General features: G+C 39.0%; 2 protein-coding genes across 2 annotated transcripts; one reads left to right on the forward strand and one right to left on the reverse strand.

The window, feature by feature from the left end:
* On the reverse strand, window positions 1–12,326 carry LOC145592560 (putative vacuolar membrane protein YML018C). The gene is made up of 8 exons (XM_081649060.1): window positions 11,972–12,326; window positions 9,679–10,059; window positions 3,424–3,641; window positions 2,446–2,516; window positions 1,742–1,843; window positions 1,420–1,537; window positions 1,198–1,333; window positions 1–407 (listed from the first exon to the last, which is right to left on the reverse strand). Exons 2-8 carry the CDS (start codon window positions 10,000–10,002, stop codon window positions 345–347), a joined length of 1,032 nt encoding a protein of 343 aa, XP_081505186.1. The 5' UTR covers window positions 10,003–10,059; window positions 11,972–12,326; the 3' UTR covers window positions 1–344.
* A 1,852-nt stretch (window positions 12,327–14,178) lies between these two features.
* LOC145590644 (uncharacterized) lies at window positions 14,179–15,417 on the forward strand. The gene has a single exon (XM_081647064.1). The coding sequence runs from the start codon at window positions 14,179–14,181 to the stop codon at window positions 15,415–15,417; it is 1,239 nt and encodes a 412-aa protein (XP_081503190.1).

Raw genomic sequence — 15,417 nt, forward strand, 5'->3', positions numbered from 1 at the left:
TTTGAAACAAAACTGACTTAAATTTTTATTTCAGATCAATACAATATCAAAGTATATATACACAGAGGGTGCAACTGCAACACCCATACAAAAACTGATTTTTTTTTTTTTTTTTTTTTTTTCTTTCTTTCTTTCTTGTTGGTAACTAACCTTCTGACTATCATTATTCATATTTCACCAAGACATGATTTAGATTACATTATTTTGCTCTTTTATATTCTGTGCAAATGTCGTTTACCCCTTGGGAGTTCACGCTCCTTTTTTATGACACTTCTCGCCCAAAATGCAAAGCTGATGACGAGAAAAAAGAATATGATAATCAGTTAAGTGTAGTTCCGGAAACGTTATAAACCCAGCTTCTTCGAGCACCAATCTGAAAGATTAGCAATTACAAATCCGCCAAATACCTGAAATGTTGAGCGTTCCCACGAACATGTTAAAGCAATATTGATTGAAAATTGTAAACCCTCAAAACAATGCATGCCTACAAATGTTTTTAACAGGAGATTTGGAATCCCAACATGAAGGAGAAAGAAGTATGTGTATTTAAAGAACACCAAGTCATCTAAGCCTAGGCATTTACGATTTGATTTGGTACACATTAATGATTAGCAGCATGACAATAAAATTATGTTCTGGCACAAATTATCCTACATAAATGTCCATGATAAAGCATCTCCATTTGTAAATTTAATTTTTTTTTTTTGCCAAAGAAGCTTGTATTTTGACTTTTGAGGTGGTAGTAACTCTAGTAAGAAATGAAGGAAAACTGCATCTATGTAAGCGGAGATGCATAAACTGGGCATTCAGATGAGGCATTTACGTCAAATTAACACCAAAAGGGCTGTCAGTGGAAATAACTATCAGAACATCGGCCAGATTTTAGTAAGGGTATCATTCAACAGTATACTACTATACTCTTAGTAGTACCACAAACAAGACCATGAGAAAAAAGAGGAAGGCATTAAGAAACACAACCACCATTTCAGTAGAGAATAGGAAGTGTGAGACTCAACTCATAAGGACTTTCTGCACAACTAATGTATTTATTAAACTCATTTAATAAGTTGGCAAACTCAATAAGTAAAGAAAGCAGAAACAACTCTTTGTCAGTAACTGGAAATGAAAATTATCTTGTCAATCATATTTCTTACTATGTACAATAAATTAAATTTGAATCTAAATTGATGAAGTTACCTGGATAGAGCCAAGAACATAGACTATGGAATAATGCCGACCATGTATAATCATATCAGCCAACATTGCAAGAGGGATCGTAAGCGACATACCCAAAGTTGCAACCAGAGGAGTTGTCCATACAACAGATAATGCCCTGATAAGAATAGGTGAATTAGTATGTTAAGAGTTAACTGAAAAAATGAACCATTTATTAGAAGGATTTGGAAAAGGACTAAATACCAAAAGTAATCAGATAGAACGCTTCCGATCAGTCCATTTGCAAGAACAACCTCGTCTGTTTTAGCAGAGTGAGGAATAGTGAACTTTGGTTCAATCCCTAAAATCGTCAATGGCCACACTGAAAGACAAATAGCAGAATAATTGTCATTCAACCAAACAGGCAAATAAAATATAGCTCCTCACAAGGCACATGGAAGAAAATCACATACTTCAGCAAGCAAAGAGAACCAGAAACAGTTAATCAGCACTGTACTAGCATTTTTATCACAATTTTTACCCTTTGTTCCAGAATCACTTGAAAAATCAAAGAAAGATCACTTACCAAGCCACCAAAGGGCTATTAGAGTAAAGAAACCAATGTATCCAAAAAGTTTCTGAACATCCACTTTTCCTTCTTCCTCACCGGCAACCTTTTTCAGTAGCACTGCAAAATTAATAGGATTGTAAGCATTGCAGGGGGCGTCGCCGCAGGTTGCTAACAATAACAAATTGAAGTTTAAATGTAGCATCTAGGGATGGCAATCCAGTCCGAATCCGACCCTACTCTGCCCCGATCCGAGGTAAAAAATCCGCTCCGAGTCCGAGAAAAAAGTAATCCGAGTTCAACTCCGTTAAAATAATCCGACTCCGAGTCGGAGGAGGATCGGAGTCGGATCCTAAAAAAAATCCGAGAAAAAAATCCGACTCCGACAAATGTCCGATTTTGACGGATTATCTGACTCCGACTCCAATAGATAGTGAATTTTTGTGTGGGTCATGGTGGCATTGGGTGTGGGTTGTCAAGGCCCAAATAGCCCAACATCTCAAAGTATATTAAATAATGTAAAAGAAACTCGGAGTCGGGTCGGATCGGAGTCGGAGTCGGAGGTCGGATATTGAAGTCGGAGTCGGAGTCGGATTTCGGAGTCGGATGTCGGAGTCGGAGTCGGATGTCGGATTTAACATCCGACTTCTTGTCGGATCGGAGTCGGATTTAGCATAATCCGCTCCGAGTCCGACCCGTTGCCATCCCTAGTAGCATCTTACCAGTGAAAAGCCCATATGACATAGCTGAGAGAAGCCCAAAAAGATCCCCCACGAGTGAACGTTGACCATCGCTGGAAATTTTTTTAAAAATTAATCAGTAACCTAAATCACAAACATTGAGAAGAACACCAGAAGCAGCATGAGGTATCCTAGTAGATGCCAGAATGTGAATAGCATACTTTGGGCTTCAGCTAAAGAGATGTTACATCATAACCTATGCAAATGCCTGCTTGTTGCTATGCCAAACTAGCATCTAAACTAGAATTTCTATATAAGGCTATGCTTGGAGTGAGAGGAATGAAATATGGCCATATGGGGTTACAAGAATCAATTAGTAAAAGGTGGTGATGGAGGTTGGAAAAACTTGGTGGAGGAACCAAATGCCCGCATAAAGGAGTATACGCCACTCCAATTTGGCAGGCGACATAATTACCTCCCTAACTAATTTACATGATAGCTTACGCTCCACACCAGCTTGAGATTCAATTCTTAAATTGATTCTCCACAATTCTATGGCCTAAATGTGAAAACATTAATTGCACAGTTTACTATATAGTCACAAAGATTAAGAAAAAGCTTATGGGGAAGTAATGGCAAGTCAACTATTGACAAAGTAAAATGGTCCATAAACAATAGAGGAACAATTAGTCTTAAATTAAAGTATACTGCTTGTAGCATTAAATTCTAAACTGATGAATGGCAATGAACATGCAAGACAATAACTTGTGTAAACAGTTGCTAATTGATATAAATTGCAACCAAAATTTTTCATATTGTGCAACCAAAAGAATACTAACTTGACATAATGGATTTTTCAAAGATAAGTAATCTTTTATTGTGCTCCTATATTTGTGCACTAGACAAATGGGGATGGGGCTGAAACAGAAGTAAAGTGGATCATCCAGCAGCATACCACCTGACACATTACCGATGTACTTAATAGAAATGACAAAATCACAGACACTTCAGAAGATTTACCTTGAACTACTAAGTTCCGACTCATCTGAGGCCCAAGTTTTCCCCAAAGTAGTCATGACGACACCGGCCATGCTAACAAATACAGCAACAACCTTGGCCATGTTCAATGAATCCTCTCCAAGGAGCACTCCAATGAAAAGAGTAAAAAGTCCAGAGGTTGAGGATAAGACTGTCGTACTTGCAACACTGGTACGTGCCAAGGCAGCATTTGAGAGATACTACAGGAAATTAAATTTTCATGTCATAAATTTTGCTGTACAAAGCAGATCAAGGGAACAGATGAGATGTATTAGCAAACAGGATTCCCTTCCACAGTGCAACCTCAACCTGCTGAGTTTAGCTTTCAACGGCAAATTCAAATCTACCAGAACTTTTGATATAGTTCTTGTCCAAAGAAAATCATCTGTAACCTAAATCAAGACTGCTAGAGATCAGCCCAGCCCAAAGATTCGCTTCACTTATGCTAGAAGGAAGGCTAATCAAGGTGCTGTTAGGAGAGAGTGAGTTGGCTTGGGGGTGAGCTGGAAGTTAGTTACAGGGAGGGGTAAATCAGTAATTGAGAAATAAGTTTGTTAGTCCTTGTGGTGTGTGCTGAGTTTGTTATGGCAGCCTGTTAGTTATCTTTGGGTATTTAAGGGAATAATTGTAGAGGGAATGTATCTAGAAAATATTTGTGGAATTCATTCCTTGGGAGAGCATCCTTTCCTCTCAAAAGAAAGGAGTTGTATTGAAGTTACACTGACTTGCAATACAATCTATCTGTTCTTAGCTAATTTTCTCTTTCAATTGTTTGCTTGCTCTGTTTTTCTGACCCAATTCCCAGCAAATTGGTATCAGAGCAGTGACGATCGGAGCTGAAAAATGGCGAGACTCACCAATGCTCAGCGCATGGATTTGATGGAGCAAGAATTGGCAGAGATTCCGGCGAAGGTAGCCCAGGAAATCGCCTCTGCTCTAGCTGCTCTCAAGTCGGATATTAATACTATCCGTACAGAGGTACGCACTTCCGCTGTTCCGGGCTCTAGGCCTCGAGAATCGAACGGAGGAAGCTGGGACAATCCTTTCTCAGCTCAGCACATCGAGTATGGCGAAGGTGGTGCTCAGGGCAATGCGAACTGGAAATTGCGGAAGCTTGACTTACCGTTGTTCGATGGGATAAACCCAGATGGGTGGATCCTCCGTGCGGAGCGGTTTTTTCATTTTTACAGGTTGACGGAGGAGGACAAGTTAGAGGCGGCAGTGGTGGCGCTTGAGGGTGACTCGCTGCTCTGGTATCAATGGGAGCACCGTCGCCGCCCCTTGCTGTCGTGGGAAGCTTTGAAACAACTAATCCTTCGCCGATTTCGAACCACCGCCACGGGGTCTCTCCACGAGCAGTGATTAGCCCACCAGCAAACGGGAACAGTGGTGGATTATAGGCGTCGCTTCATCGAGTTATTAGCTCCGATTGAAGGGGTTCCTGAAGAAATTGCAAAGGGGCAATTTATAAATGGGTTAAGTGAGGAGATCCGGGTCGAGGTCCGTTTGTTGGATCCGATTACACTGGATCGGGCCATGGAGCTAGCTTTGCGGGTTGAAGAAAAATTGAGGTTGAACCCGCGACCCAAACCCGTTTCTAACCCACACACGTGGCGTCACCCAAATCCTACCCCACGATCCAACCCAATCTCCCAGATCTACAATCCTCCAGGCCTAAACACGACCCTAAACACAAACCCGTACTCCAAAAACACCACCACCACCCCCAAAAACTCCGGTGAGATAAGGCGACTCTCTGAGAAGGAACTCCAGCACAAGAGAGAGCAGGGCCTATGCTTTAGATGCGACGAAAAGTGGAATATAAACCACAAGTGTCGCCGCCGTGAGCTGAGTGTTCTACTCACGGTGGATGAAGATGAGGAGGAGTGGGAGGAGTCCGGCGAGCTGTCGGCGATTGAAACCACGCACCCACTACCTAACCCAAACACTAAACCCACACCTACCCCAAACACAAACCAACCCGAAACTGAACCCATTAACCCAAAGGTGGCTCTGTGTTCGGTCATGGGGATTATGAGCCCTAAGACCATGCGCATGGTGGGGACGATTAAAGACCAAGGCGTGGTGGTGATGATAGACCCAGGAGCGACACATAATTTCGTCTCCTCCGTGGCTGCGCAGCACCTCCAACTCACTGTGACGGAGGCAACAAATTTTGGGGTGACTTTGGGAACGGGTGACTTGGTGCAGGGGAATGGTGTGTGTAAGGGGGTGATCTTGGAGGTACAAGGGGTTACTATAGTAGAGGATTTCTTGGTGCTTCCCTTAGGCAACTCAGACCTCATTTTGGGAGTACAATGGCTTGAAAAATTAGGCACAACCATGACTAATTGGAAGATCCAATCTCTCAAGTTCTAAGTAGGAGGGGAGATGGTCACTCTGAGAGGTGATCCAAATCTGGGCAGGACTTGCATCACTCTTAAGGCCATGATTAAGTCCCTGCAAAAGGAGGGTCACGGATTCTTGTTGGAATGCAATCACCTGGGAAGTGTAGTAGAGGAACTACCATCTATTCCGGCACTCTTTCAGCCCTTGATTAAGGAATTTGACCAGGTCTTTCACATGCCCGAAGGCTTACCTCCTTCTCGTAAGATTGAACATTCAATTACCCTCGAGCATGGAGCAAATCCCATAAGTGTACGCCCATATCGATACCCTCAATCTCAGAAAGATGAGATCGAGAGATTGGTGGCTGACATGCTTCGAGCAGGAATCATTCAGACTTCCACTAGTGCTTATTCTAGCCCCGTGTTGTTGGTCAAAAAGAAAGATGGTAGTTGGCGATTTTGTGTTGATTACAGAGCATTGAACAAAGACACAGTACCTGATAAGTTTCCTATTCCAATGATTGATGAATTATTGGATGAATTGTGTGGTTCTGTCATTTTTACAAAACTTGATCTAAAATCTGGGTATCATCAGATTAGGGTCAGCAGGGAGGACGTGCCTAAGACTGCTTTCCGTACCCACGAAGGGCATTATGAATTTTTGGTAATGCCCTTTGGCCTTACCAATGCACCCGCCACTTTTCAGTCACTTATGAATGAGGTGTTCCGGCCTTTCTTGCGCAAGTTTGTCTTGGTTTTCTTCGATGACATCTTGGTGTACAGTCCAAGTGAAGAGTCACACCTTGATCATCTCAGACAAGTCCTTGAGACTTTGGCAGCCCATCAGTTGTATGCGAATTTTAAGAAATGTGAGGTGGGGAAGTCTAAGGTAGCTTACTTGGGGCACGTAATCTCAGCAGCAGGGGTGGAGGTGGATGCCTCCAAGGTTCAGGCAATGGTGGATTGGCCGATGCCTACTTCTATTAAAGCATTGCGTGGCTTCCTTGGTCTCACGGGGTACTATAGGAAGTTCATTCAAGGATACGCACTCATTGCTCAACCCTTAACCGATCAATTGCGCAAGGATTCTTTTGGGTGGACTGATGAAGCTACTTCGAGGCATTAAAGGCCGCAATGGTCAAGGCTCCTATTCTTGCAACTCCTAATTTCACTATTCCTTTCATTGTGGAGACAGATGCTTCAGGGCATGGTCTTGGAGCTGTTCTTTTACAAAACCAACATCCTATTGCTTTTTTCAGCAAAGTCTTGGGGTTAAGGGCTAGAGCAAAGCCCATATATGAGAAGGAGCTCATGGCCATTGTGTTTGCCATCGAGAAATGGAGGCATTACTTATTAGGAAGGACTTTTGTGGTGCGTACTGACCAGCGCAGCCTTAAGTTCCTGCTGGAACAGAGGGTGGTAGGCCAAGCTTACCAAAAATGGGTAAGTAAGCTCTTGGGGTACACATTTGATATACATTATAAACCGGGGCCGACAAATAAAGTGGCTGATGCTCTGTCAAGACAGCATGATAACAAGGTGGAATGTGCTTCTCTGGTGACTTCATGTGGGTTACAATGGGAGTTCATTCACTCTTTCATCAAGCAAGATCCCACCATTCAGCACCTCACTACTCAGTTACAAGCTGGAGAATCAGTTCCCAAAGGTTTTACTCTGGAAAATGGAGTTCTAAAATACAAGCAAAGGGTGGTTGTTCCTAAACACAGTGATCTTACTACAAGGTTGCTGCGTGAATACCATGACTCTCCAATTGGGGGCCATGCCGGAGATTTCAAGACTTACCAACGGCTAGCTAGTGAATGGTATTGGCAAGGTATGCGCAAAGATGTGACAAAGTATGTTCAGCATTGCCATACTTGTCAGCAAAACAAGGTATCCACCTTGTCTCCTCTTGGTTTTTTACAACCTCTCCCCATTCCCGAGTTGGTGTGGGAGGATATTTCCATGGACTTTGTGGAGGGACTACCTAAGTCTTTGGGGTGGGATACTATTTTGGTAGTTGTGGATCGTTTGACCAAGTATGGTCACTTTATCTTGCTTAAGCACCCATATACTGCTCAAATGGTTGCTAAGGTTTTTGTCAAGGAGGTTGTGAGATTGCATGGCATGCCTTCGACTATTGTGTCTGATAGGGATAAAATATTCTTAAGTATATTCTGGAAAGAGCTCTTCAGGTTACAGGGCACTAATCTTCATCGAAGCACCGCTTACCACCCGCAAACTGATGGCCAAACTGAGGTGGTTAACAAAGGGGTGGAGTCTTATTTGCGTTGTTTTGTGAATGGGAAACCCTCTACTTGGGCAAATTGGCTGCATTGGGCTGAGTATTGGTACAATACGGCTTTCCACACTACTCAGTGTACTCCCTTCAAGGCTTTGTATGGCAGGGAACCCCCTCGTTTGATCAGATTTACCCAGGGAGCTACTGCCATTTCTTCTCTGGAAGATCTGTTGCAAGAAAGAGATGCTATTCTAGATGATTTGAAGTATCATTTGGTGCAAGCTCAGGCTTATATGCAGCACTATGAGAACAAGGCTAGAAGGGAAGGAGATTTTGAAGTAGGGGACTTGGTCTATCTTAAATTACAACCTTACAGGCAACACTCTGTAGTAAGGAGACAATCTGAGAAGCTCTCTCCTCGTTTCTATGGGCCTTATCAGGTGTTAGAGCGTGTTGGGAAGGTGGCATACAGGTTGCAACTGCCCCCTTCTGCCAAAATTCACCCTGTATTTCACATTTCTCAGCTTAAGAAGGCCTTGGGACCGGGTCAGGTACCTACTGCCCTGCCTGCCCAGCTCTCTGCTGACTTGGTAATGGATGTGGAGCCAGATTCTGTCCTTGGGGTCAGGAGTACTCAGGCTGCAACTGAGGTTCTCATTAGGTGGAAGGGGCTGCAAGACTTTGAGGCAACCTGGGAAGACCATGATGACATTGCTGCTCGCTTTCCTCACTTCCACCTTGAGGACAAGGTGCTTTTTTGGGTGGGAGGTATTGCTAGAGATCAGCCCAGCCCAAAGATTCGCTTCACTTATGCTAGAAGGAAGGCTAATCAAGGTGCTGTTAGGAGAGAGTGAGTTGGCTTGGGGGTGAGCTGGAAGTTAGTTACAGGGAGGGGTAAATCAGTAATTGAGAAATAAGTTTGTTAGTCCTTGTGGTGTGTGCTGAGTTTGTTATGGCAGCCTGTTAGTTATCTTTGGGTATTCAAGGGAATAATTGTAGAGGGAATGTATCTAGAAAATATTTGTGGAATTCATTCCTTGGGAGAGCATCCTTTCCTCTCAAAAGAAAGGAGTTGTATTGAAGTTACACTGACTTGCAATACAATCTATCTGTTCTTAGCTAATTTTCTCTTTCAATTGTTTGCTTGCTCTGTTTTTCTGACCCAATTCCCAGCAAAGACTTTTTAAAAGAAATTCCTTCTCTACATAAAACATTATTCCTGAACCATTTAGCCATTAAACCACCACTTCTTCATACTCCACATACAATCACACTAAATAATTTGTTAAGCAAACTTTTGGAACACCAATTACTTGTAAGTTGTAACCAATTGTGGAACTTGAACATAAATATCATGAACAATTGTCAAGGTTTGGATCCTTAATCTAAAACTCATTATATTAAAGCATAACCAGTTAACCAAAATCAACAGAATATATATGATTGAATGCAAAACACAAACAGAATTCAAAGCACCTCAAGAAAAGAAAGACTTGAAGAAGCACAGATAACAGAGAAAAAGCAAAAGATTTAACTGTTCAAGCAACAGACTTATAACAATTAAATGGATCAACAAAAAAGTAGACAAGAATAGATTATCCAAACAGAAAAGAAATATTAATAGACAAAAATCTGAAGTTTAGTTACCTCAACTGCAAACCAAAGAGGGGCGAGGTATAATCCATATCTAACAATTTCCCATTTGCTGAGCTCCCTCTCAGGCTTCCTCAAACCGTCATCAAGAAAAGGTTTTTCTTCTCCCACAGAAAGGTTCAAGTCACAGTTTTTTTTAATGGGAGTCCCTTCCAGTTCCATTGCACAGATTTTCTGCTCAACGTATTTAAGAGGAGAATCAAGTATGTCCACAGAATCTTTCACAGTTTCAGCAAGTTTCCCATTCCTTGATGAGCAATTCTTCATTTTCCGATAAATCCAATCTTTAATATAGGATATGGGAAGGTAAACTACCATTAGAGATGCCCCAAGATATGTCACTGCAAATGGCTGTCTATATGCATTATATATGTCCTGCATGGAAGATATTTGTCAGGCGTTAGACAAGGTATGGAAGACTATGGACAAACATATGCCTCAATCATGTTGGCACACAATCAAGAAAAAAGTAATTTTGAAGCAAAAAATAGATACAACTATGCAAAGCTGAAATATATTCATAGATGTAAACTGTATCTTCACATGTAAAACTTCAATTCAGAGCATAGCTTAAATAAATCACTTGCATACACTCTCAGGGCAAGGAATATGAATTAGTTGAGGCTGCTGAGATAGTTAATCGCAATATAACAAACTGAACAGAGTACACCCCACAATAAGGTGTCTCTGTAATTTGCTTTAGTCTTGTAACAGTCTATTAAGCACCAAGGTTTTTCTATTGTCATTCCATTATCTACCTTCATTCAAGGCATTGCACCAGCCCCTCTCCCCCCAAGGGCCCAACAACCCTGTAGTTTCCAATAGTGATGCTCTCTTCATCTTTATCAGAAATATCACAATAAAGGGGATCGGTAACGCTCAACATGAAAACCAAAACTAGATCATTGAACTCGTGTGGTCACAAGCTCTCATTTCCAACACCCAGTAAACATCGTTTAGTGATCATATAAATAAAGTATATATATTTTGTTGCTACTTGCTAATTGTTTCCCTATTCTTAAGCAGTCCTCAGATTGTTCACAAATGATATACATTAATCACAATGTCACCCAAATTTGCAAAAAACTATCTCAGATACCAGAATGAAATCATAAAGCTATTTAATCTCCAGATCCATCTAAGTGGGGTTTATGCTGACTCTTTTACCCAATAACTGATCTTACACCCACCCTATACGAAAGTCGTGTGTTTTCACCACTGGAATACTATTCAATCCATGCAAATTTCTACTTCATTGATTAGATTACTCCATCTAAGTGACAAATGCACATAAAATATACACCCTGGTCTAGGAAGAATTGACATACTGTGCCACCTCCCATGGTAAACAATATGACATGTTCGTCCTTAAACACCCATTATAATACTTTCATACTCTCACATTCTCCTTTTTGTTCACTTTAAGCTAAGGAGTAAAGGAATCTTCTGAATACCATATTCACCAAACTATTATTTGAAAGAGGAGAGTGTTTTCCTGACATCCCAAAATAGCACGTGATTATTATTTCTAGACAGAGTGACCATATGCAAATGGACAAATAAGTAGAACAGTCCTCTCCGGCCTAGCCGAAGGATTACATCCACTTCCACATGACCACAGCTATGCAGTCTAAATGGATGGAAGATATACAATATATTTCAGGTAAATTGTAATTGTATTGGAATTCGAAAGAGTTCATCAGACCCCGATACGACACAACGCTGGGACTCGAACAAATTGACTGATATCAAATTATCAACCTGATTCTCTCTAATTTCAACAGTCAATCTTTGGTCAATCAACATCCCTTATTGTATACTTAGAACTCTATCTTAATAAAGTCATCATCTAATCAATCATATTTTATGTTATACATCTATTTAAATGAAGCATTTGGGCGAGTCATTTCTGCACAAATGCAAAATTTTCTCTAATCTTCTATTATAAACCCATTTCCAGTAAATAAAAATTATAACAAATGTACCATTTGCAAATTATAACAACGAAAATTATCAAAATATCAACCCCAATTCCCAATTTTTCAACAGAAGTTCTACTAAAATTAACACACACGCATCCAAAAAATGCAACAGTAGCCTTCCAACTTTGAACTATTAGATACAGACCCACATCAAAATTTGAACCAAATATCACTAACCAGTAAAACCAGTTTCAAATTACCAAAATAAAAACAACCCATGATTATATTTAGCAATTCAGCCCAAAATTTGTAATAAAATCCTAAAAAAGAGCAAATTATTCAATTGAACAAAATTAAATACTAACCTGGGTAACTTCTGCAGAAGAGACCTAAATGATAACAACAGTTCCAATGAGAAACAAACCAGCATTATACTTGATATTCATCTCAAAAAATCAATGGAAACCCCCCAAAATCACTAAAGCTTAATCAATAAGAAAAACCCAAAGAGATCTATTTGAGCTGGGATTTTTTGAGAAAATTTATGGGGCTAATTTGGTTGCTGAAATTCACAGAAAAGGATATGAGATCTGAGAATTTGATTAATCTATTATTGTTGAGGATGAGTTGGGTTGCTTCAAGCAGAATTGTGGGGAATTTTTTTTTCCTTTGTAGGAAAGAGGAAGAATAAAAGAGATTGAAGAAGAGGGAAACACTAAAAAAAATAATTTTTGGTTGTTACTAGTTAGTTTTCGCTCTTGTTAATTTTGTTGTGTAAAAAATTTTTTGACTTAGTTGACTATAACCCGTTTTGATAGGGGGTAATAAATGACAGTAATAAACAAAGATTTTATTTTCTTTAATTCTCAATGTTTTACTGGTTTTTTTCCTTTAAAAATTGTTTACTTTTATCAATATATATTGGAGAAAATACAAGTTTAATACTCTCCTATATATTGTGTGTCGTTGTTCGAATAATTCTTGTATATTCTCCTATAATACTTATCAAGTAATCACATGATTATTTACTCCTTACTCTATCACATGGTTCATATATACCTACTCTTTATATAAAAACTAGTGAGTAGTCCGGGCGTTGTCCCAAATTGCTATTATTGTAGACATACAATAGGTAATTTTTTTAAAAAGTTTTTCAAAATTGAAGTTGTCATTAATAAACTAAAATTGAGTTATTCACTTATTCTCAGAGTCAAAAAAAAAAAAAAATGAACCTTGTGGTTTGCACATATATAATTTTCTTTACATTTTAATATCATAGTTGATATTTATTTTAGATGGTTAAATAGCCAATTTAGTTATAAGAGGTTGAGGGTTCGATTCTTCTTATCGACATTATTAGAAACCCCAGTCCCTAAATCTATTTATTAGTATTTCATCACTCATTTTTTCGATTCACAACTTTCAAAGTGTTGGGCTTGTTGGTAAGGGTTTAGGAGAGTCTTAATCACACTTTCATAATGAGTTACCTCTCCTACATACTAATTACTTTTTCTTACTAAGCACTACTTTTTTTTTTTGGAAATCTACTAAGGACTGCTTGATACCTCCTCTGTCCCTAAATGCCCCATTTAATGTATATTAAAATAGTTTTATCTATATTTTTATATGTGTAAAAATTATAAAAATTAGATATTAATAAAATATTCAATGAGAGAATCGAACAAGATCGCACATGAATGACTATTTTATCTCTTATAAATTATGAGTATTTTAGAGTCAAATATTTAAAAGTGTGACCCACATTTTTGTAATAGGTAAATAGGCAAAAAAAATTAGGGATAAAGGGATTAGTTATTTAGAGTCAGAGATGACAATTGATCACATTTGGATCGGATAGAAATTCACCCTCAAATATATTGTTTAAACATTACTCGTAGTATAATGAAATATAAAAAAAAATCGTGAAAAACAGTTAATTTTGGTTGGTGCGTGGGGTGTGGGGATATTAATAAATTAATAAATTAAATTGTTCTATATTGCGTAACAATAAATGAACCGACAGATTGGCTATGGCATTCTTCATAATTTCGCTGGCTAATATCTGATGAATGACGATGGTGTGTAATTATGCCACTGCTAATCAACAATTGATCTGCTTATTAAGAATTGAAAATGATATCAACATCACCACATCGACCACATGCGTTCATCTTTTGGGTTTATCTCAATTTAGCTCTAACTAATTTTGTTAGGAATATAAAAAAAATACGTAGTATATTAATGTGATATATTTTCTATATAAATCTTATCATATTATTTAGAATAATAATATATCTTAGAAAAAAAAAAAAATTACATGCCAGAAAATTATTAAAGACGTTCATACAAACTAGTTCCGAATAATTATCCGTGTTGTTTCATGAATTACGGCTACTAACTTCCTCTCCTATTTAAACAAGGTTTGATTATTATAATCAATAAAATTTCCATAAATTTATAACTTTCCTATTTTTTTTTATCAATCTTTCTTTCTCCGCTTTATATATACTTCGTATATCAGAAAAACTTAACATAACCCATCAATCTCCATATCTTCTCTTTCAACAAAACAATGAAGAACTACTCAACCATCAATGGTCGTTCAGCCGAGCGAAAACGGCAACATCGAAAGCAAGTTGAGAAGGAGAACAACTCCGAACCTCGAAAGCAAGTTGAGAAGGAGAGCAAGTCCTATGATTTCACCATTCAACTCGATAGTAAGCAAAGATCATTAAGGGAAAAGACACTAACATCGTTAGTTCACTTTTTATCTTCAAACGCTCGTCACGAATTTGTTGATAAGAATTACGTTACACTAATTCACCGTTGCCTACATCGCCTTACTTTTAAGAAAATTGGGTCTAGTAAATTTTCTAAGACCGAGATTTGCCTTGCTGTTCGTATCATATCTCTCGTTGTCATTAATCTTGTTAACGAGGATAAATCTTCCGACGTCTTTCATCAGTGTTTTCCTAAACTTGCTAACGCGTTGGTTAGTTTGGAATATGAAGGTGACGTGGTTTTAGAATTGGTAGCGTGTTTAGGAATGGTTGGATTCTTTGGTTCGAGGAGTTCGATGGAAGTAGAGAAGGTAATGCGGGTTGTTTGGGATTTTGGTCACAAGTCTAATTCTCTTGGATCGGTTTTGGCGAGTATGATTTCGACGTGGTCGTTTTTGATAACCGTGGTGAATGGCGATTATTTGAGTAACAAGTATTGGAAAGAATGTATTTCTCACTTATCAAGTTTGTTGAAAAGAGAAGATTTCGAAGATAATGATTGCGAATCTGTTTATACGGCTGTTACGGATGCCTTGACTTTAATGTTTGAGAATGATAAGTTTAACAAGTTTTCGTACAAATTAGAGACAGAGGAAGAGTGTGTTCTGTTGAAAGAAAAGATTGCAGGAAATTTTGAGGGAAGTTTGGATGATTTTAGGGAGATTATTCAAGTGAGGATTATGAAGGAATTTCTAGGAAAAGGGGGTTTTGCAAGTCATTTGAAAACGAATGAAAATTTTTATGAATGGTACGAGTCTACAATGTGTGATGAGGCTAATGATGACGACAATGATAATGAGGACATACCTGAAAGAGAGGAGGTTGTGCTGAAATTTTATCGGCCTGAAGTTGAGAGGCAGAAGGAAGACAATGATCTATTATTGCCTTATGTTAGTGCGGCAGAGAAGAATGTTCAAAAGAGAATGATTAGGTCGCCGTGTTCTCCCCTGAACAAGGCTAGGACACGGCTCCTCACCAAGCAAAGGAAATTTGTGAACTATCCTCCAGTTGAAAGTGATCTGTGGGTTTAA

Source organism: Chenopodium album, chromosome 18 (assembly GCF_948465745.1).
Source record: "Chenopodium album chromosome 18, dcCheAlbu1.1, whole genome shotgun sequence".
Lineage (NCBI taxonomy): Eukaryota > Viridiplantae > Streptophyta > Magnoliopsida > Caryophyllales > Amaranthaceae > Chenopodium > Chenopodium album.